General features: G+C 37.5%; 2 protein-coding genes across 3 annotated transcripts in view; one reads left to right on the top strand and one right to left on the bottom strand.

Annotated features, from left to right (window-relative positions):
- LOC134851045 (UDP-N-acetylglucosamine--dolichyl-phosphate N-acetylglucosaminephosphotransferase-like) overlaps window positions 1–21655 on the top strand; it is a 73213-nt gene extending 51558 nt beyond the window's left edge. Inside the window, exons 2-6 of the mRNA XM_063866927.1 lie at window positions 1564–1830; window positions 2515–2841; window positions 9062–9260; window positions 11998–12236; window positions 21361–21655. Of these exons, the coding sequence (XP_063722997.1) occupies window positions 1570–1830; window positions 2515–2841; window positions 9062–9260; window positions 11998–12236; window positions 21361–21570 (1236 nt within the window). The 5' untranslated portion in view covers window positions 1564–1569 and the 3' untranslated portion in view covers window positions 21571–21655. The remainder of the gene's footprint in view (window positions 1–1563; window positions 1831–2514; window positions 2842–9061; window positions 9261–11997; window positions 12237–21360) is intronic.
- LOC134851834 (protein scribble homolog) overlaps window positions 1–22736 on the bottom strand; it is a 363789-nt gene that overhangs the window by 98831 nt on the left and 242222 nt on the right. The window lies entirely within an intron of this gene.

Here is a 22736-nt window from a genome sequence, read left to right as displayed (position 1 = left end):
AGACCACCGAAAAGTACTGGCTTGGTAGAGACGGTGAAAAACATGCAAAGCTCTGTTTAGACGCTAGCCAGTCGTCTTAAGACTTAGTTTTGTTATCCGTCGATATGTATCTTCCGGGCGAATGTTACAGGGCGTCTAGTTTGTCAATGACATCCGAGATTTTTTCTAGCTCCTTAATTTTTTCGTCGAGCAATTCTTTTCGGCAAAGTTCGCCGATTGGAGATCCTAAAATGAGGAGTTCTTCTTTTGTTTTTATTTTTATTTTAGGGCATATTTTTCGAAATTGTGTTAAAATTGAATTATACTGTGTACTAGTAGTCGGTCCCAAAAAAACAAAGTTCACACTTCTCAGTGTTTAAGCTCAGGCCGTAAATTTGTTCCGATTTCAGAATGTTTTTAAGTGGTTGCTATGTGGTTGTGTTCGCATGTAAACGAAAGCTGATCAAAAGTCGTTTGACTGATGGCCTAAAAATAGTAACTTTTTACTTAGCCCTAAACAGACCAGAAAATCAACTGGCAAGGTCGAGACGGTGAAAAACGAGTATAATTAAGGTAACTGACGCCTGCCAGTCGTTAATAGGTACTTTTTCTACGCTCCGTCGCTGTGTAGTATTTGGGCGAATGTTGCAACTTCCGGGCGAATGTTACAATATTCTGTGCTTTTTGGACACTAAAAGTGTATCAATTGTTACCATCTGTACCTCAAATAATTCCTTTTTTTTCAGTTAGGATGAGAGTGGATTAAACGATCTGTGAGATTGGAGTTCTCTTTCTTTTTTTTTGCCACACTGCAGGAGATTCTTTTGTAAAAAATGTTGCAACGGGGCAAAGTCTTTTACCAGACCGACCTTTTACCAAAGTTAAATTTAAATTACTGGACGATTCGAAAAGGAAGCGTTAGAACGAACAACAATTTGCTGAGAAACTGTGAAATCATTGTCTTTAACCAGACTAAACGGCGTCAAGTTTGTTTATCGAGTCTGGTAAAAGGTCCATGTTGTAACTTTTCTGGTAAGAGGTCGGTCTGGTAAAAGGTCGGTCCCCTGTTGCAACAACCTTTTTTTGTAAAAATAAGAGACGTAGTGGATAGGATAAGGATGTGGTTTGCTTGTAACGTATTTATAAACAGTCCAACAGTTAACTGAAACAGAGTAAATAACACACTCTGTAGTCTATTTACTTAAGAACCTAGTGTGCGCTCGCTGATATATTACGTCATTAAAGAGGACTGGCAACTATTGCACAATAGTTTCTTTTCTGCAAAAAATAGTGCAATAGTTTGTTTGAAAAATTGGATAATGCAATAGTTTTCCAGAAAAAATTGTATTTTCACTTGGAATATTGCAGTATATTAAATACTATTGCAATACAAAATATTTTTACCCAGCCCTGTTCTATTTATCAGAACCGGAGGCAGTTCAAAACACAATCGAACCAATATTCACTTTTACATAACCACCTTATCTTGGCGATGGTCTAGAACCCACTGTATAATTGGCGATGGGCGAAGGCAATTATCACTTAGTTTTTGTCTGTTAATTATAAGCTGTTTTTTTTTTCAAGTCTAGAATGGTTCAGCTCGGGGTGCAAACGCAATGGATCCCTCTGGTATCATCAGTTGTGTTTTCTTTTATTGGATATTTTTCGCTAGTTTTACTGATTCCTCGATCAAAAGGAGCATTCATCAAGGCTGGATTGCGAGGAAAAGATATGGCTAAGAAAGATAATCCCATCATTCCTGAAGCACTTGGAATTTTGGTGGCTGGCGTTTATCTTGTGTTACTGTTTTTGTTCATCCCTCTACCGTTCATCAACGACATTGCTTTTGAGGTAAATCAAAATAATTTGCTTCAGATTAATTTCTAAATCGGAATGATTAAAGAATAATTTAATCGGCAATATTTTTTTCTTACAAATCTGAAGAGGAATGATCCTATTTAAGGTGGTTTATGAAACGACTAAAAAAGCATTTTATATTGAAAAGAGCATTAAATATTGAAATATAAAAACACTTTATTTGTCAGTTGAAAGTATTTTCAAATGTACAAGTGTAAGTCAAATTATACTTAAAATAATTGTCAAATTTTTCAATGCAAATTTTAAGCATATAAACATATAAATAAACATATCAAGAAATAAATCACAATTGTTGTTCCGGTCGGCAACTGTAAGGGCGGTGGGGGGTGAGGATAATCTTTATCTTGCGGTATGTACCAGTTTTATTTTTTTTAAATTTTTTGCTGTCCATGCAAAATCAAGTACCTCAAGTCATCATCGGAGTAAGTGGAGTGATATATTATATTAAAGCCTTTTCAACTATGCCAAATTTTTAGTCTCAAATCCTCTCATCACATCTCGACCAATAAGAAACCACCAAATGAGAAAAATAGAAAAATTTTGAAAATTTGTGATCGGAACTTTTGGTTCTACTTGTACAGCAATGGTAATTCTTTTGAAAAAAAAATTCAAGTATGTTATTCTAGAACTTATAGATTGCATTGTTTTATGTTTCAGACTGAGGAACCAGAAGTCTTCAAACGTTTTATCAGCCAAATTGCTGGAATTCTCTCTATTTGTTGCACAATTTTCCTCGGAATGAGTGACGATATTTTTGATCTACGTTGGCGAGACAAAGTATTTCTTCCCACTGTTGCCTCATTACCTCTTCTTATGGTTTACTATGTTACATATCACCTGACTGTAATTGTTGTTCCTATTCCTTTGAGGCCTTACTTTGGAACAACCGTTGATATTGGTATTTTATATTACCTTTATATGGGATCCCTCGCTGTGTTTTGTTCAAACTCTATAAATATTTTGGCTGGAATTAACGGTCTTGAGGTAGGATATACTTTAGTATGATATTACTTTATAAGCACGAGTATTTTTCGCCCTTCCGACAAGCAAGGGTGTTGCAACCGAGTACTAGACTTTTCCCCCCTAACTTCGTTCATAAAATTTGTTAATTTTTCATCTTCCTTCATTTTAAATTCAAAATCATCAAGCTACCACACAAAGCATCTGGCGTAGAGGTAAAACGCCGGCTTGAGTCGACAATAGCTTGAGGTTGGGTTCCGGCCGCGACCTCGTCAAACTAGAGAAATTGTCTGCTTTTTCGGACTTAATTTTTGTCGGCTTAGATCCCGTAGCACGGACTTCTTTTGAAGACTTAGCTTTCTTGTAAATGCCTAAATGCCATTTCTTGGTAGAGGTAATTGATCTACAAGGTTTTTTTGCGGAGATTTAGCCTTTTTGAAAAAATTTTAATAAAAGTTTTTTTGATTTTTAGCTCCGTTTATTAATGTGCACTGAATTGTTACGTATGCGATGATTGTGCTCGAGACTAGCACGCCTTATCCGTCCGGAACATAGTCTTATTCTTGTAAAAAAAACTTGTCCAACAAAATCGCAGCATCATTTTCTCAAATCTACACTTTCGTCAACCAACCGAGTATGTCTTGCATTTCAAGTACCCGCTCTCTCCAACGTTTGTGTTCATAATGATTATAACTTTACTAGCTCCGGTTCGCTATAATTTCGTTTTCATTGTTTTTATTTACCTGGCTGAAATGTTTTTAAACCATTTTTACTCAATGGGCTAGTGGCATAATTTTGGTAGATCTAGCTTTTCTCGACATTTTCAAAAAACAATTCTACAGCTTTCATATTTATCTCTGTCGGTTAGTTTTTCATGCTATGTATGTGCTGCATCGCAAGTAAATCGAAGCACGACCTCTGCTTGTAACATTTCTAAAGGCTCAGGTAAATCAGTTTCAAGATTTTACATTTTGCAATTTTTATAATTTTTTTAGACAAACTTTTTTATTTTCGGATTTGTCGGTTGATCTGCAAGAAGAGATAGCCATTCTATTTTGTTTCTCAAGCGGTGCAAAGCTCTGTTTCTCCTTTATGTTCAAATGTACAATGCTAAGTTTTTTGGTAGTTTTCCAGTTAAAAAAACCGTAGCTTGCTCAAAGTTCTGGTCTTTTGTTTATTTGTGATAAGCAAGCATTATAAAATTGGAACCCTTACTTTTTGATATAAATAACTGTCTCACAGAATTGTTGAACTTTTCGTACTGATTCTGGGACTTCAAACGTACCTGCTTCTTTATTCAAACTCAAAAATTTTTTCTTTGTACAAAAATGAAGCCCCATTAATTACCACGGCATGAGTTTTTCTTGCTGTTTTCAGTATAACTAACTTTTAAAAATCTTTTCATCTTATTTGTTTTTTTTTTCACTTCCTGATTATGTAGAAACCCCGGATTTTGCCTGATAATAATCCAACGTTAAACCCAACCATTGCTGAGCCACAGTGGATAAATATAGAATATCAAGGTTATTGCAGCGACAATCGGTTCATTAATAAACAGTGTAATAATGAGGTTAGAGTGATAACTCCAGTAGTAATTCAGATCAAATATATACGTTAAATCACCCGCACAAAGTTGCTCGATCCAATTACTAAAGGCCGTCACTTAGCTTGAAACCATCTCTTGAAGTACTTTTCCTATTGTCTACATTTCCAGCCCAGTCCGCATCCGAATAACTAACAAGTTTCAAGACCTTATCCCTCCTATAGACAAAAGATGAACATTTTGTTCCTAGCAGATATCTTCCAGCTTTGCAATGGGTTTTCCACAAAAGAAGTAACAAATTTGCTGCAAAGCGAATTTCGGGCATACTTGCCAAAGCTTAGTAACTTAGGTAGCCAACAAGTCCTGGATAGTCACACTGGTCGTCAAGGACTGAATTTTCAAATCCTTTTTCCTCAAGATATCATTTAAGAGTCCTATGCCAGTTCCTACCGGACTGCTTTAGCCCATCAAGACTTTTCTTCAGGAGGCAAATTAAAGTGCTCGAATCTTTCAGCTTGCTTTATAAATACTTCTTCATCTAATTTGGCATTTAAGCATGCAGTTTTAAATTCAAACTTCCTGAACAACTCAAACATATTTGGAACTGCTAAGCTTAGAACTGTTCTTATAATCAAAATTTTAGTAGTAGGCGAGAAAGTTTGTGGAAACCCCTTGCCTCAACTTGGCGAAAGCCTTTAGCACCAAATTTAACCTTTAACCAAGAACTTTCTCCATTAGGTCCGTTCTTAGCAAAATGCTATCTGCTGCCTGTAGGTTTCTCTCCTATAATCTTAACTAGCTAGTTCCCAAAGTTTGTTTTTATCTAGTGATTCAAAAACTCTTTTCTCATTGCTTCATGCCAGTCAGGGTCGTCTGCCAAAGCCTTCATAACATTTTTTGGTAAATTTTGAGTACTTCTCGGAAAATTACTACATAATATATTGCTTGTTCGTCGCTATCTTTTTTTTTCAAAATGCAACTTAGATTTTTCAAAATTAACATTTGTAGACTTTTGCAATTTGTGTTTCCTTCATTCTCAATTCCTTTCAGATGAGTTCTCTGTTTTCCTATGTCCTCAAGAAAATTCCCCTTATCGAGTTTTCATCTAGTTTTTTATGCGAAACTGTTTTTCCACAAAACTAAACGCTACACATCGAAAAGTTTTCACAAAATCAGGCTGGGTTTTTCTTCTTACATACTCGTAGGGTGCTTTGCCTATAGCAGAATGTAAGCACATGTTTTTGAGATTGATAGCCATATTAAGTGCATAAGGCCAGTAAGTTATCGATAAATTGTCATCAAATCATGTAGCGAGCCATTGGAGTAATTGTTCACCACACCTTTTCTGTCTTTACCTTCTTTTGAGGGTGTAAAAAGTCTGAGGAATTGCAATATCTGCTGTAAACTTTTCCAGCTTTTCTGTTGCCTCATCTCGTCTTGATGAAGTAATTTTACGTACCAGAAAAACTGTCTACAAAACCTATAGCATATCTATGATCATCCACGGCTATCGGGTCAATAGAACCTAAAATGTCTGTGTGAACCTTATCTAGTGATCTAGTGTCCTGATTTCGCTGGCGGGACTGGCTTCCTTTTTGCTTCATTCAACTACAAGCTTCATAATTCTCCAATTTAAAATCACTTAATTTTATGCTTTCAACCCGTTGTTCTAAATGACTCAGTCTTTAGTTGTTATGACTCATCCTACAATGCCACTGTTTCAATGTGCTGAACACATAGCACTCGTCTTTTCCCAAAAAGAGTCCCACAAATAGAGACCACCTTCCTCTCTTAATGGGTAACTGAACAGTTTTCCTGACGAAAAAACGAGCTCGCACCAGAAACAACTTCTGCTCCTGCTTTCTTCATATTTGATACGCTATCAACTTTCTCGACTTTTCAGGAATGTACAAAGTATCCTTCAGTTCAATAATCTTAAATTCGCCTTTCTGGTCTTCTACTCTGACCATCACTCCACCCTTTCCGATTATTTCTGATTCAGTTCTCATCTAACCTAACAAATATCTCTTGATCCTTAATCATATTACAAGTAGCTCCAAAGTCTACTACTAAGTCCTCGCACGGAGACAGTCCACCTAGAAAACTAAAAATGAGACCCTGTTTCAGCTGCTAGGTTCTGTTCTCATTTAGTCTTAGTTCATTTAGTTTTTCGGTCATTGTCTACATTAGCTCGTGTGCTGCTCAAATTTTCTGTGCAGTTTCGACATTGTCTGTCTCTTCCGAAATTTACTACAAACTCTGTTTCGCTTTTAAAAGCCTGCTCTTTTTTTATTGATTTGGCTCTAGCTATCAAAGTTCACCAAATCTCTTTTCAGCTCATCTATGCTTTTCTCATCTCTAAGTTTTGCAATGTTGAAAAATGTTCAAATTGTTTTCGAAGCCCTTTTGAAATAATTGAATTTATCTCTTCTTTACTCACTTCTTTGTTCACTTGTTCTTTGTAATACGGAATGTCCTTTGCTCGAGTCAACTGTTTCATTGCTATTCTTTCTCAAAGTCGGAATTTGGGAGATTAGTTTTTACAGTTTTCTAAACTCCTAAATCTCTTCCATAAAACATTCCAAGCTTTGCTAACGTTGCCTTTGTAAGATCTGAACAAAACTGATTTCTTAACTAGAGCCTGCACGAGTTTGTACTAGATAACCAACTGTTTTTCCTCAAAAGTCTTTTTTCCTTTATTTCTTGCAGTTAGTTTTTGATCACAGCTCGCATTCGGTCGTAAATTTGGCATAAAGTTTCGATAATCAAATGTCTCATCTAAGATCTTATTTCAAGTGAAAAGTTCGTGCCTTGAACTTTTTCAAAGAAGAAAACTTCTTCTTTTCCCGAAAAACTATCGGTTTTTGATATTTATTTCCTGATCTAAGTTCTTATACCCTACTTCATTCTTACACAGGTTGAGCTTTCATCAAGATTCAATAAGCTAAGTATTGCCCTATATAAAACCCAATGGCCCGGTTTTCTTTTAAATCAAAATCATACGTTTTATTCAACAATATCGCCCGCATATATAACTATGCAAGTATATTTGATTACCTAAATCCGGTTCGGAACCTAACTGTCTGCGTACCGAATAACACATCAGCAAATTACCAAAGCTAAGGGCACTCCTCAGAGTTCATACTAGTACTATATATATTTATTAGCAATATAGAAATTCGTTTTTTTTTTGGTGTCTGTTTCTTTTCCTCTTGGGGCAATGCTTTCTTTCAATTTTTTTTTGTGTCAAACTTGACCAACCGCGTAGGAGCGAATTTATTCGGCAAAAAATGAGTATAAGTTGGCAACTTTTACAAACACTGCCTGTAATTTATGAGTTTGTTTCAGTTTTTCTTTCACTATAAATCTCTGCGTTGTGCTTCTTCCAACGCTGTGCTCACTCAGCGCACCTTTGTGCTGCTTTTGACTCCCATTTTTTCAACTCTATTCTTTTGATGAATCCAGTGAAAGCCCTGTCTTCGATTCTAGTTGTGTTGCCCTGCTTCTATCGTCAAACTTGTCTATCTCTTCAAGTTGTGTTGCCCTGTTTCCATCTTCTCGCAGTTCTCTATCTGATTAGTTGTCTATCTCAAGTTTTGTTTCTTATTCCTGTCACAACTCCACAGCAAATCTCAGTTCGTTCGTTTTAATAAAGAGTAAATATTAACTCCTGACTTCTCACTCGTATGTGGGCACTAGGTCCATAATCTATCAAGGTTATTGCAGCGTCAAGCTGTTGATTAATAAGGAGCGAATTAATGAGATTTGAGTGATATTTACAGTAGTAATTCAGATTAAATATATATATGGTAAATCACCCGCGCAAAGTTGCTCGAACCAATGACTAAAGGTCATGTTTCACCTGCTAGTTTAAACAAAAATTGGGTAATGTTCTTTCAGTTTTTATCGGATAAGAAAGATCAATTCCAGTTCAGTTAGGAAAATTTATCAATATAAAATGCCTGAACAAGATCATCCTTGCTGGCTGTGTCTATCACCGACCGATGATTTTTCAGCCGAGTCTTTACTAGAAACCCATGAAAATTTACTCAAATCAGCCAATTGTACCAATCATTATCGCCTGCGATTTCAACAAATTTGACGACAGACCCATAGTAGTTTCAATTCAGCATCAAAATGCATGGCTAAAAATTTTTCTTGGTAAAAGTTATGATTTCGGCTTGACCCATGTGTACCCGTGTATTATATGCTTAGCTGTCGCTCGATAATTTTTTCTGAATGAACGCTCGATAAATTTTTCTTGTAACGCTGAAGATGTAGTTCTCAAATTTCAAATTATAAATCTATCCAAATAAACCAATGAAATTTTTTAGGTGTTGTTAGTTTTTGACACTTTTTATCGGAATAATATCCCCCAGCCTATTTCGTTTCCGCTATCTTACGATGCTATATATGTATTACTTAATTTGGGATCAGAAAGTGTCGTTGTAATAAGGTATAAGTGTTTTTTGCCTGAACTCTGGTATATATTTTTGTTTTGCGAGTCGTGCGCGTCTCGCCTCTTTTATGAAATTTGCTCCTTTCTTGGTTTGTTACTGCACTTGTGACAATATGGTAAATTGAGTTTGCTTTATGATTAGGGTTCTATATGGAAAATGAAATATATTTTTGTAGCGCAATTAGTATCAAGACCTTCTTCGCCTAGCCTTTTTGTTGAAGTGAAAACTTCTCATGGTTTAGGTAGGCCAGTCAGTAGTCATTGCAACGTCACTCATCATCTTCAACTGCCTGGAACTCTATTTCCAATGTTGTCAAATGGAAGCCCATCTGCTCTCACTCTATCTTCTCATTCCTTTTCTCGGATGTTCACTGGCTCTACTTCGGTATAACTGGTACCCAGCCGAGGTTTTTGTGGGCGACACGTACTGTTACTTTGCCGGTGAGTTGCTTATTTTTATTCCTGTCGAACGGCGGTAGATTAATTTTTAGCAAACAGGTGTTGAAATCAATAGAGGTTGATTGGGTTTTCATGCCACGGAAAGTTGCTAATATGTGAATAAACGATGAACACTTACTATGATAACTTATCATATTTTGTGAACAAAAAGTTTCAAAGGTAGGTCTCAAACGGCTCAAAAACAAAAAGCCTATAATCACGTAAAATTTTATATAAATGAGTTGAAAAAGCGACAATTCTTGCAAGCTCTATTTTTTCGAAATAAACTCTTGGTGAAGGTAATTTTCACTTATTAAGGTCAATTGTTTTCATCAAGTGTTTTGTTGGCATTGAAATGAAATGATATAATGATTTTAAAGTATTTATAAGAACAAAAAAAACTGTTTTCTTTCAGGATGGAAAAGTAACGAGGTGATGCTCATTATCTTTAGATCGGTTGTTTGATTCCGGCACATAGCAAAAGTTTGGTTTTTAATTTTTCTTTTTGCTTTTCTTCCTTACTCCACTTTTTTTTGCTTTAGTGCGAGCTACTATTTGTCGTTTTCTTGTTTTTGTTTGCGTTGCCTAATTTTTTTTTGATTGATTTCTTCAGAAAAGTTCGTTGCCAATTACGCTCAAATCTATGCTTTTATGAAGCAACTCGTCTTCATTTTTCCATTATATTCGAATGTTTTCAAGTTCCAATGAATGTTGTTAAGACTCTTCTAGATGTCCTGATGATTTTTTTGATTTTCGCGTTCAAATTTGATTTTTCGCGATAGATTCTTTTTCAAGTTCAGTTCATTTCCTTTATTGAATGGAAGGCCAATTTCGTTATCGAACAGCAAAAGTGCTAAAGACACGAAAAACGTGATTGGCTTCTTCTTTTGAAGTCTGGTTGCATTCTCAGATTTCTCAGCGGAATAAAAAATACCTATTGATCCAGTTTTCTCAAATAGGGTTAATCATATCAAGAACAGAGTGAATTATAAATTGTTCTTGAAATTCAAACATTTTTAAGGCCATATTGTTTTATGAGTATTCAGAATTATCACATGACTCTTAAGTGAAAACTTTCCCAAATGGATAAAATATCATGTGAGAAATCGTATTCGTTTTGAAATTGTTGTTGCTCAAATTGCCGTTGAAAAAGTTCATTTTGAGAAAAACATGGTAAGCAAGGCAAGTAAGTTTTAATTTAGCAATGAAAAAAAAAATTGCGGAAAGGTAGCAAAGTCGACAACAGCCGAAAAAATGGATTATTAGAGCTAAAACTTTGGATGGATAACTAGTGAACAAGGTCAAAAGTGTTTGTAACCGAAAGTCGATTAGACACTTTGCTAGAACATTTGATAATAACAGTCAGCTAATTGATGGTTTTGATAAGAATGCTTACTTATACTTACTGTCAGCTTGTGTATTATTACGAACCTTCTTTTTTTCTAAAGTAATTGACAACTACAAGTGTTCATTAAAAGTGTTCACTTATTTGGAAATTTCATTGTAGCATTGGAAATTGCATAGCATCTGTTCTCTGCTTTGTATGTGGCTTGTGTTTTGTGCCTTTTAAGCTTCCCAAGGCTGGTTGGTTAGTGTGTGAGACTCTTAATCTCTAGGTCGCAAGTTTGAATCTCAGAGGTAGCCGAACTGTAATTAATTTGAGGTTTATTTCTAATTTTTATAATTGTTATCTATAGAGCTGCTTTTTGTGTTCTCTCAAGTCTTCGCCTCTGTGTGAAAACGTTACGTTACAAAAAACATAACTGCAACTGGGCTGTTCCGTGGACTTAACCTGAGAAAATATAACCTGACTTGAAGTTGAAAAGTGGATTTTTATTTAGGTTTCCCGGTGCAATTTTCTCAAAAGAAGGTTTTTCAAATTTAGGTTATTAATCAACAAATGTATTAGATAAAAGGTAATGAATTCAATAAAATTCAAAATAAAAGCGAAAATAACATTTTACGATATGATTTTTTGATTAATTACCTAAATTTGAAAAACCTTCCGAGAAAATAGCACAGGTAAACCTACAAAAAAATCCACTTTTAAACTTAAAGTCAAGTTATATTTTGGCTATGATCCTTATTTTAACCTAGTGCAAAGCGATATTTTAGACTTTTTGGCTTATGATCACTGGTGACTATTTTTTTAAGTTGTCTTGCATATGGTTAAGAGCAATGAACGTAGTCAAGACTCTTTATATAGGTTGCTTTTTTTTCTAGGTCTTGCAGGAAATGTCTTAAAAGTCTCTAATAACTGCAGAAAAGTCTTAAAGGTCTCTAATAACTGCAGATGTGCATTCATACATATTGATGCATTTATTTGGTATATATGGATTATGAGTTCAAGTGAAATTCGTCTACTGAAAGTGACTTAAATAGCACTCTCCAAATACGAACGTGGAAATCGCTCGAAAAAAAAAATCGCTCAGTTTTCTCTAGTTGGGTTCATGTTATCACAAAATCGCTGATCATAAATTGTTCTAGAAATTCAAAGAGTTTAAAGGGCATCTGGTTTTTTTTGAAATTCGAAAGTTGAGATTTTTTCAAGAAAGTCAGTGTTTTTATATGTACATTGCTGCGTTCATTATTCTTTTTCAATCTTCGATTGGCTATGTTTACAATATTGCATAAGATTACAGAAGTACTTGATTTTTGAATATTAGTTGTACATGGAAACTACATATTTCCAAAACTGTGCCTATGAAGCATGGTACTGTAAACGTCATTAATGTTTCAGGCATGCTCTTCGCAGTAGTTGGAATATTGGGGCATTTCAGCAAGACCCTGTTGCTGATGTTCATTCCTCAAATAGTAAACTTCGTCTACTCGGTGCCTCAGCTGTTCCGTATGGTGCCATGTCCCAGACATCGCCTGCCCCGATACGATCCGGATATTGATAAGTCACATGCGTCGGAGACTCAGTTCAAAAGCAAAGACCTCAAAGCTATTTCTAGCTTAGTCATTTTCATATTGAAGGTACGGAAAGTTTGGAGCTTTAACAAACAAGATTCAAAATTTAAAAAGGTTGCCGGTTGTTGTGCAAATAGCACAGAATGTTCCGACTATAGGCGCGGATCTGGGAATTTCTCGAGGGGGGGGGGGGCGTAAATTTTGTCAACCTTTTTTTTAGGTCGACCAAATTGATTTTGCGAGCTCTCCGAAACCACTATAAAGACCCAAATTTTCTGCGCCGGAGGCAAATTTCTAAAAGGCGTTTTTAGGCACTTTTTGGAAATTTTTGACCAAAAAAATCGAAATTTTTTGGCGCGCGCTCCCCCTCAAAGTTAGAATATATTGGCGCCTTTAGAAAAATTTCAAGGTCAGTCAGCCAAAAATGGATATCTCAAAATAGTACAAAGGGGGGACCCTTTGGATCGGCTGGGGGTCGAATCCCTGAGGAGGAGGGGGGGGGGGGGGGTGGTTCGTCTGCCCTTCACCCCACTCCCTTATTCCGCTGGTGCTTCCAATCGATGCTCAACGGCTTCAAAATTAATCAAATATGGAGAGAACTTAAAATAAAAAACTAACAGTTATCCCAAACAGTTTTCCCCCCAAAATTGATTTAGAATTTTTCATTACCTTGGATATTGTTTTTATTGTTTTCAACTTAGAATTTGTTAAAACGCTGCCAAATTAAATAAAAGTTCCAACAAATTTGGCAGCGTTTTTTCCTTTCACTTGAACATAGTTTTTCTAAGATGATCAAGTAAAATTAGAAGTAAAATGAGAACATGTCTTAGATGGCACCAGCTTCTGCAATTATAGGTTAATGTTGCGCGCTGAAATAAATTAGATTATTTCCCATTACACGCGTCAATGGACAAGCTTACCCAGAAAATGAATTCCTCTAAGAAACGTTTAGGAGAGTCCTTATAAAACGGGGGGGGGGGGGGGGGGGCAGAAAGAGTGGATACTTTTTGTTCCGATTTTCAAAGCTTTCTATTTCAATAACCGAACTAAAGAGTTAGTAAAACCATAATTGAAGACGTATCTTATTAGTAACGTCAGAACGCTTCAACTGACTTTTGCTGAATTCAGAGCAAATAAAACAAGACTGTTCGTATCAGGGCGAAGCCCTGAATGTTCCGACTGCCTTTTAAGGTCAATGGAGCAGTAATAACATGGAAAATTTAATAGTAATAAAATAAAATTATCTTTTTTTCTAAAAAGTTCGAGATTTTTTGTGAAAACATCTCACATGCCACCATATTCAGAACAAAGTGATGGTTTTTGCTCCTATTAACAAATCAACTATGTTATATAATCTTCCTTGAACCAATTTGGAACGATTTCAAAGAACCGATTAAATCTTGCTTACGCGTTAATAGCGCGAAATATATCTCGCGTTAATTTTCACAAATTGGCCAAAATGGCAATCTTTAAACCCCCATAACTGGTGAATTATCTTTTCAATTTTAAGCTCAGGACAACAATACCTTTTGAATGATATAAAAGAGTTCCGTCAAAAGTGTCTAGTTAAAAAGTCAAATTTGTCTAAAGAAAAAACCCTCCCCGAGCACACAATATTCCGTTACATCAGGTAGAGTGAACACAAATGTCAACCTTGACACATACAATTAAATCAACAAAGCTAGACATAATACAGCTACAGCTAAACACGGTACGCTGTGCCCTACCACACTTATCCCCCACAAAAAAGTAATTTTCGGAGATGTTTGGCAACAAGATTTTCACAGCAACAAATTGAGTTTTACAGTCAGAGTTTTGGTGTATTTTTCCTCCTGGATACTGGTGAGGTATCTCATTCGCCTTCCCGAAATAGGGACCGAATCTTCCAGGGAAGATCTCTTAGGGGTCGTTTCCTCAACGGTTTTGATCGCATGCCTGACTGGGCCGCCGAAGAACTGGGTCGGGCGCTCGTTTCGTCCAGATGACCTCGACGTCACTGTCGTCTTGGTCGTTTTTAGGCTGGACTGGCGTTGTCGTCTTAAGGCTGGACTGGCGGCTTGTCTGGCGAGCTGGCGTGATCTGAGGCGGAGGTCGATGGGTTTTGGACGTGGCATTCTCCAGCTTTCTTCATCGAAATCGGGCAATCAGAGAGTTTCGAGTGTGAGCTTGGTTGGGTTTCGTGTTCGGAAGAAATCGGGATGAGATCGTCTGATATCTTGGTAGGCTCAGCTGGTTCGGGCGCCTTTTCTTTTTTAGGAGACATTACCACGTTCTTCTAGACCGGCGAGGATGTTACAACCGGGGGTGGAATCACCCCTCGTGAGCTTGAAGAAACCGTCAAATCTACCAATTGGGCTGCTTTGTCCGGGGAGAGACTTGGAGCGTCCGAAGTCTGTGGTGCAGGTTTGGGTTCAATCCTGCGTAGCTTTGAGCTGGTCGGTTGAAGAAAGTGGGTCGGTCTGGAAAATTTTTAAAAGCAAAGATTTATAGTTTGCTAACAAATTCCGTTTCGAGGGCGAGTTTGGCGACAGGAGTAGGTCATCATCTGAGGACGAAGAAGTCGGCGGTTGATAGGTCCTTTTGATAGAGGTCTTTTAGCCCGCTGCTGACTTGGAAGACTGTTTGCCGAAAACTCTAGAAAAATTAACCGACCTCAATCTAATAGATATGGTTCTTCCGAATAACTTTCACTTTCGATGTGATAAATGTGTTGTTAGTGATCTTAGATATTATGTCCAAAAATCTTTTGTATACAGGCTTTCCGGATTTACGATTTTAAATTATCCTGAAAACTGCGACCCGATTGGGTTCCGGTAAAAGAATATCTTCCAATTAACTTTTGATTTTCACAGAGGGTCTATTGCTCGGAGGCGACCGGAAGCGAAGGATCCCAGAAGTCAAGTTATTCCTCAAATATGCAGCTAATATTGCATTCCTATTTGACAGTTTTTTCTGGGCTAAGGCTGACTCATCTTTAAACATTGACTTTTTGTGGACCATCCATTCCCTGGCAGATTTGGCAAGAGATTCCAAGGCCATGTACTGTGTTACTGGCTATAGATGACGATTTCATTTTGAACTGGGGGCTCACGTCTCTGCTATTCCCCTCCTTGTGCACGAATTCTCCTCCTTGTGCTATCGTAAGGATCGCGGCGTTCCTCTGCGGTAAGGACATCTCTGACCAAGTGCTCCTTGTCTGAATCAGTTTTCAATTTAAGATTATCTACAGTTTAAGACCAAAGTGTATTCGGTTTTCTGCCGAAATGTCGTTCAAAAGGTGACATATTAATCACTGAATTTTTATTTGATCTGATATCATCAATGATCGATTTGAGGGCGTCCTGAATATCTGGTGGGTTATCCTCTAATTGCATTGCGCCCCCTCTACGTTTGCAGGTCTGAATAGATCTTTCTACCAAACCTCAATCTTTGTGGTCATCTACCGGGCTGAAAATACGTTTGATGCCATTTTCGGAGCAAAATTTTGATACTCATTTATTTTTAAAACCCGATTATTGGTCAGTTCTAATAGTTTCTGGGGTCGAATTGATATCGATATAACCAGAGAGAAATTTGATGGTTTTCTGTGCGCCTATGGTACGGGTCAACGTGATCATAGGATGTTTTGAAAATCGGTCGGTTGCGATCAAGCTATACACCAAAATTCCTTTTCCGTCTGATAATTGGCCGGCATGATCCAACTGTAGTTCTTCATTTGCTAAGGTTAGATCAGTTAGAGGTTTTGAAAGCGTTAAATCTGCCAGAAGGCTTTAAATTTTTACCAAGGGTGAGCTCTGTGAAGTCTGGCCAAAACTGCACGTTAGAGGCATTGAGGGATTGCAGTTCGGTTGTCGATCACGATACATCCGTCAATGAACGCAGTAGAATTCCAGAAGGTTTTGATGCAGGGATCGATTCTGCAAATCCTTCTTAATCTTTCGCTCGTCTCATGAGTGTAAGCGTAGGGTCTCCAGAGGTAAGTTCGGCTAGGACATCTAGATTTGGGATTCCTGTCAAACCCGGGAATTTTTTCCTGCCCTCCGATATGACAGACTTAACGTTGTGTGGCTAGAGCTATCGCACTTCTGGCGTAGAGAGACCACTTTTGTCTTTATTGGTATTCTTTTTGGGCGTCTTGATGATGATACCCGCACCTGGGATCTGGATCGACCGAGAACTAGAACGGAAAAGGGAGCAACTTCATTTAGTAAGCGCTCGAAACTTTCATCACTGTGGGAGGTCAAATTTGCTCTTCGAGCAGACATTACTTCTGAAAAGAAGTAGAGTTGATTGTTTACAAGGACGTGTTCAGGTCCACTGAGATCTTTACAAGATTGATATGAAGGGATGGGTTTGAGTTTGTATATAATGTGTAAGATATCCCGGTAGAAAGTGATGAGTAAATTCTTAGATGAGTATTTATTATCCCAAATTTGCATAAAACAATCTGGTTCGACGAAAAACGCGGTGCATAATTTGACGCTCTCTAGTGGAGATGTTGACCGAATATAACTAAAATCTGATTGGTTAAGACTGAAAATTGAGATTTTAACGCCCTCTTGAGGATTGATGCTAAATGAATGCCGCAATTTAGTTGGTTCAGAATTTTGGTTGAAATTCGATCAACCTCTTTCGTATAATTTTCCATAAAATTACTGGCAGAAATTCCGACGCCCTCTTGCTGATATTTACATAAATGTACACTCGAATATGATTGGTTAAAAGGAAAGGATGAGAATAACGCGCCCTCTTGCGGATAATAGCCAGTAAAATTCGACAAATCTGACTGGTTAAAATTTGAGTGCTGCGATTTAATGAATTCAAATTAGTTCTCTCCAGTAAATTGAGAATAAGAATGTGAATCAATTATACAGGAATCATTGGGTGGGTTCACTCGAAGGATATGTGATGATGGACTAATAATATTTACTTGATGGTGATCATCGCTTATTTTAATCGGTTTGGAGCATCGTTCGAATGATGCTAATTGAACTATCGTATCGCAGGCTTCAAAAAATTTCTCGATATATTATTTAGCCACGAAATACTCGTCTTAAATAGGTTGGGGGGCTTCGGAAGTAATCCACAATTCCAAGTTTGGAGCCTGCAATATGATTTACGCTAAAATTCGAATGGTGGAATTGTGTCGGCCCATCTAGTGGGTCTCGACTGATAAGTCTTGTTTCCACGGTTGGTTTTAAGAGCCGATATAATGGCTTTATGGTCGGTTTAGATCTCAAATTGATTGCCTAACAGATAATTTCCAAAATGTTCGCCAACCATGCAATTACTAAAAAGTCGAGCTCGTTAGTATTATATTTGATTTCTTGCCCATTTAAAATATGGAGGCAAAAGATATAGGTACCCAGGATCCATCTTTGAGTTCCTGCTCGAGAGCGGCACCCAATCCGCCATGGCTGGCGTCGCACTTGACTCGTGACTTCCTTTTTGGGTCATAGTGGTACTTTAGTAGTCCCAGATATTAGCCTCAGTGTATCTCCACAAGCTGATTGTTGTTCAGGGCCCCAAATAAATTTTAGTTTATTCTCAGATGATCGAAATTGATCTGTATATCTCTGAAGATTTGGGAGGAATTTTTGCAAGTGGTTTAATGCTCCCATGAAGGACCCTAACTGTTTTAGAGTTCTAGGTGCCTTCAAATCAAGAACTGCTTGCTTTTTAGAGAGTTTAGGTTTGTAGCCTACATCGTCAATATCGAAATCCAACCATGATTTTTTCTGTACGGAAACTACGCATTTCGACAGTTTAGGGGCAACACCTTCCTTCTCAAGTTTCGACAGGACGTAATCGACCGTCGAATTATGCTGATATCGAGCCCTTTAAGGCAATTAAAATATCATCTAGAAAACATATCACACCCCGAATGTTCTGGATCGTGTTGTTCATAGCCTTTTGAAGTTCTTTCGGCATATCAGTAAGCCCATAAAATCCGGTTTTAAAGCGATAGGTTCCTGTAAATTCGCCGCAAACTACATTAAAATTGTAATGGCTACTGACAAGGTGACTGAGTTGAAGTTGGCTAATAGGAGATTTGATATCTAAAGATGTGAACCAGACCTTGCCGGGTTTCTGAATTAATGGGTAAGGGCGCTATGTCCAATAAAAGGGCGCTAAGATATTTGATACTGGTTCTTAAAAATCTGAGCGTTCATGGGCTCTGCGTCCATGGCTAATTTCACAATGCCAACTTTGTTGGCTGTGATTACCACTGATGCTACAAAGTGATCGCGCGTACCTTTACTGAGTTTAACGATGTGACCTTCCTTCATCAGTTTAATAATTTCATCGCCTACCTTCTGATGGATATGAATCGGCACAAGTCGACCATTTTCTTGAGTTGGTCTTAGGGGTCCTTGAAAACCGAATGTACTCTGTGATTCTTGGATCTGCCTAAGCGGGAAAATATCTCGCTGTATTTTCTCGTGTGCGTATTTTCTCCAGAAGTTCGATTCCTGAGATTCCAAATCGTCAGAAATGTTAGATACTGACTCAGGTCGGAGTTGAGTTGTTTGAGCTCCCTATGAAGGTTGTAGGTTTAATTCCAGGAGGCACCTTGTTCGGTTTTCCGTAACCATGAGTTTTGCGCTCTTTACTGACCAACCCAATGAGGAAATGTCTTTGATAAGAGTGCCATGAAGAACGATAGGTTTCCGGTTTTAATCCACGTAGAGTGTATTGATGGGCACTTCTGAGGTGGGTATCAATTTTGCATTTTTTCCCGATTTGAGGTAAATATCTGCTGTCACTTTATTGATAAAGGAAGCAGGGCTGTCGATAGTCGCTTTAAAAGTCTTAAGGTAATTTGAAGGCACTTGATCTTACCCGTGGCTGTGTTAATAACTTATCTTCTTTACTGAATGCGGTTTAACAAGGGTTGTTTGCGGGATAGGGTGGTCGATCGGCTGAGATTGGATAGGAGAATCGGCTGAGATTGGATACGATTGTCGGTTCCGACCGACTCCGAGATCATCAAGATACTGAATTCGGATTCGCTATCCGATGTTATAAAATTGCAGTCCTCTTCTGCTGTTGACTCAGAACCTTCACTTTCATTGTCAACGTTACCTTTGGAATTGCAAAGAGGCCACGTTACTTTAGTAAAGTGGCCTTTTTTTACCGCACGATTTGCAAATAAAGTTTTTCGAGGGACATAATGCCATTTGGTTTTGAGAAAATTCCTTTCCGCAAAAATAACAGCGTTTGATTTTGGTAGATTGCCGGGATTTTTTTTTCGATTGCTATTTTGAGCTCTAGACATACGATTTTGTTCGTCGTTCCTCTTTTAAAAGGAAAGTTCGAAGATGAAGAATTTGAGCCCATTTGTATCTGAAGAATTGATGTGGTCACGTAGCCCTTTCCCTGGAGCAGGGTTGATTTCAGCGTTTCTTCAGAGGAATTTCTGGGGCGAATGCATAGTTCTCTTTGGATGTCCTTGAGACGCATTTTTCCAATAAAAAGGTCTCTTACCACTTCTTTCTCGGTCGCAACTGACCATCCGCACTGGGCTGCTTGGCCCGATAAGCGTAGGTAATATGATTCGAGGCCTTTTTCGGATTGAGTGCTGTTGTATAGGTGCATCCTTTCAACTATATATTTCTTCTCCTTCTTGAAAAGTAGTTCATATTGCTCGTAGAAGATTTGAAAGCTGGTTTTGGCTAAATCTTTGTGAGTAGTTTTGTTTAAAAAACGCTTCGTACCTTCAGATCCTAGGGAGAAAAAGAGACGCGGTTTAACTCACTGATCAGCTTCTTAGAAATATATTGGGACCGATTTTTGGTATTTTCCTACGTCTTTCCGCGTTCTGTTCATTTGTTTTCCGTATTTCAGCTTGGTTTCTCTTTTCCCGATTTACGATATCCGTGGTTGATTCGGATTCACCTGCCCTTTCTGGTTTTGGTGGGTCATCGAAAACTTCATCCGGTGGTTGTCGGAGGACATTGGGGTCACAATGCTCCCTCAAAGTAATGGCAAGAAAAAAATGCCCAATCAAAGTTTCCCATGATATAGGTGGGTCGGATGTTGGTCATCGTGATTCGTAACTGCTGGCTGCGCCATGTGATATGTCTGAATATATCTAAGCTAATTGACTAACTAGGAATAGGAATTGTTAAAAGACTATGATTAACATCTGGTAGATAAAATACAACTCGACAATCTATGCTGTAATCTTTCAACACGCATCAGGCAGAGTGAACACATTTCTCATATTCAAGTGTCAATCTCGGGATACCAGTCCCGACCTTGACATTACAAATGAATCATTAAAGCTAAACTCAATGACATAAATCAGCTACAGCTAAACACGGTAAGCTGTGCCGTACCACATAAAGTATGAACTATCTTCTTTGTCCAACCTAAGTCGCAACTATTGTTGCGACGCAAATATTGTTGCGATAAAATGTGTTTATTTTGAAAGTGTTCATTTTGATCAATAACCAACTATTAAATTTAGCCAATGCTAAGGATTTTAACACAGACTATTATTGTTCCTACTTTCGTGACGAAAGTAACGGAATATTTGTGCTCGGGTGGTTTTTTTTCTTCAGACAAATTACTAGCCATTTTTGACGGGATTTTTTTTATATCATTCAAAAGTATTCTTTTCCTGAGCTTTAATTTGGAAAAATGTATCATCTGTGATCATTTTTCGTAAAGTTATGGGGTTTAAAAATTGCCGTTTTGGCCATTTTGGGGCAATTAACGCGCGATAAATTTCGCGCTAGTAACGCGAAAGCGGAGATCTAATCCGTATTAGAAACCGTTCCAAATTGGTTGAAGGAAGCTTGTTTGCCATAATTGATTTGTTACTAGGAGCGAAATCGATCACTTTGTACTTAATAAGGCGTGTGGGGGATGATTTTCACAAAAATCTCAAATTAAAAAAAATTTCATTTTATTTTCAATACATTTATTTTTTTCATGTTATTACTGCTCCGTAGACTGCTCTATAAACTGAGACTTGTTAGTTGGTAATTTTTTTTCAAATTGACTGGTACTGCTAATGCGTCATAATTGGCGTGCGTCACTTAAGAAATTTCGAAGACTCAAAGTTTTACTCGTTCAGTTTTTCCCAGTAGCGTTATCGGTCATATTTTTGCTTGTGTATGCGAAGTACAGCTTCGCCTCTGTGTTAAGAAATGGTCATTGTTAATTTTACTTGTTCATTTAGACCTGTAGACTTCTGAAAGTCAAGGAGTCAACAGTAGACGGAGAGAAATGGATGACGTGCAACAATATGACCTTGAATAACCTTGTGCTTATACATAGTGGCCCGATGAGAGAAGACAAACTATGTATAGTTATTCTGGTCCTCCAAGTTACTTGTTCATGTGTAGCTTTTGTCATCAGATACCCGCTGGCTTACCTGTTTTACTCATAAACTCATTAAATTGATTTGTATTTAATTTAAAAAAAAAACGTTTCGACCACAAAACCAAACAAGTTTCCAGAAACAGGATAATGAAACCCAATTTATTGAAAATTATTTGCTGTGTATCATGTTTCACTGGGTGATGCATTTCAAAATATTTGATTTTCTTATACATAAGGGTCATTGGCCATCTTCACCCGCTCGAGTTGTATCATGACTGTTTCGCATGATTTTTACTGCCATACATTCGAACTGAAAAACATGCGGTCTCTGAGATTGATCTTCACTAGCAAGTATCTTCTGAATCTGTCATAAAACAAACTGTTTACACTTGCGAAGCAATGTGTTATAGTACGAACTTTTTTTTTCAACCTAAGTCGCAAATATTGTTGCCACTTTTGTTGCGACTAAGTCGCAATTTATTGTTGCGACTTAAAGCAGCAAGATTTGCTGCGTCGAGTTTGCTGTATTGAATTGGCAAAAAGATATTTAAAAACAGGTATTATGAAAATGTTATTGGGATCGGGTTTTTTTTAATTTTTTTTAGACGCTTTGGAAAATTTTTGTTTTTCTCAAAAACTACTGCTCCGATTTTGAAAGAGTGGTACCTATGGGAAATCCGCCTACTCTCCTGTGTGCCTGCATACTAACCTAGTCTCTTTTTACCTTACCCCATTTTCTACAGCCTTCGAAAATGTGTGTGGGGTGAACTTTTGACCAAATTTTTGGGTTTTTCGCATTTCCCTCGAAAACTACTCGTCCAAATCTCAGGTTTTGGCTTGAACGGATATAACAGGTTGTGGACATAAGCGGCTACGCCCAAATTTTTTTTACACAACAAATTATGGCCCTCAGAAAGTCGACTTTTTGGTTTTTTAACCGTTTTTTCAAGTTTTTTTGACTTTTCTTAAAAAGTATCCTCCAAAATCTGAGGGTTTTAGTTTCAATCGAACGGACGGTTTGTGGGTAGCTCCCCTGCATTAGCGGTTACGCTCAATTTTTTTCTCACAAAAAGTTATGATTCAGAAAAGTCAAATTTACGATTTTTTGACCGTTTTTTGAAATTTTTTGATTTTCTCAAAAACTACCCTCTCAAGTCTCAGGTTTTGGTTTCAATGAGTAGAATGGGTTGTGAGAAACTCCGCTACATAAACAATTACGACTAAATTGTTTTA

This window comes from Symsagittifera roscoffensis, chromosome 7 (genome assembly GCF_963678635.1).
Source record: "Symsagittifera roscoffensis chromosome 7, txSymRosc1.1, whole genome shotgun sequence".
NCBI lineage: Eukaryota > Metazoa > Xenacoelomorpha > Acoela > Convolutidae > Symsagittifera > Symsagittifera roscoffensis.
The sequence above is the reverse complement of the archived record's forward strand: the minus strand, read 5'-3'. Positions and strand labels throughout refer to the sequence as shown.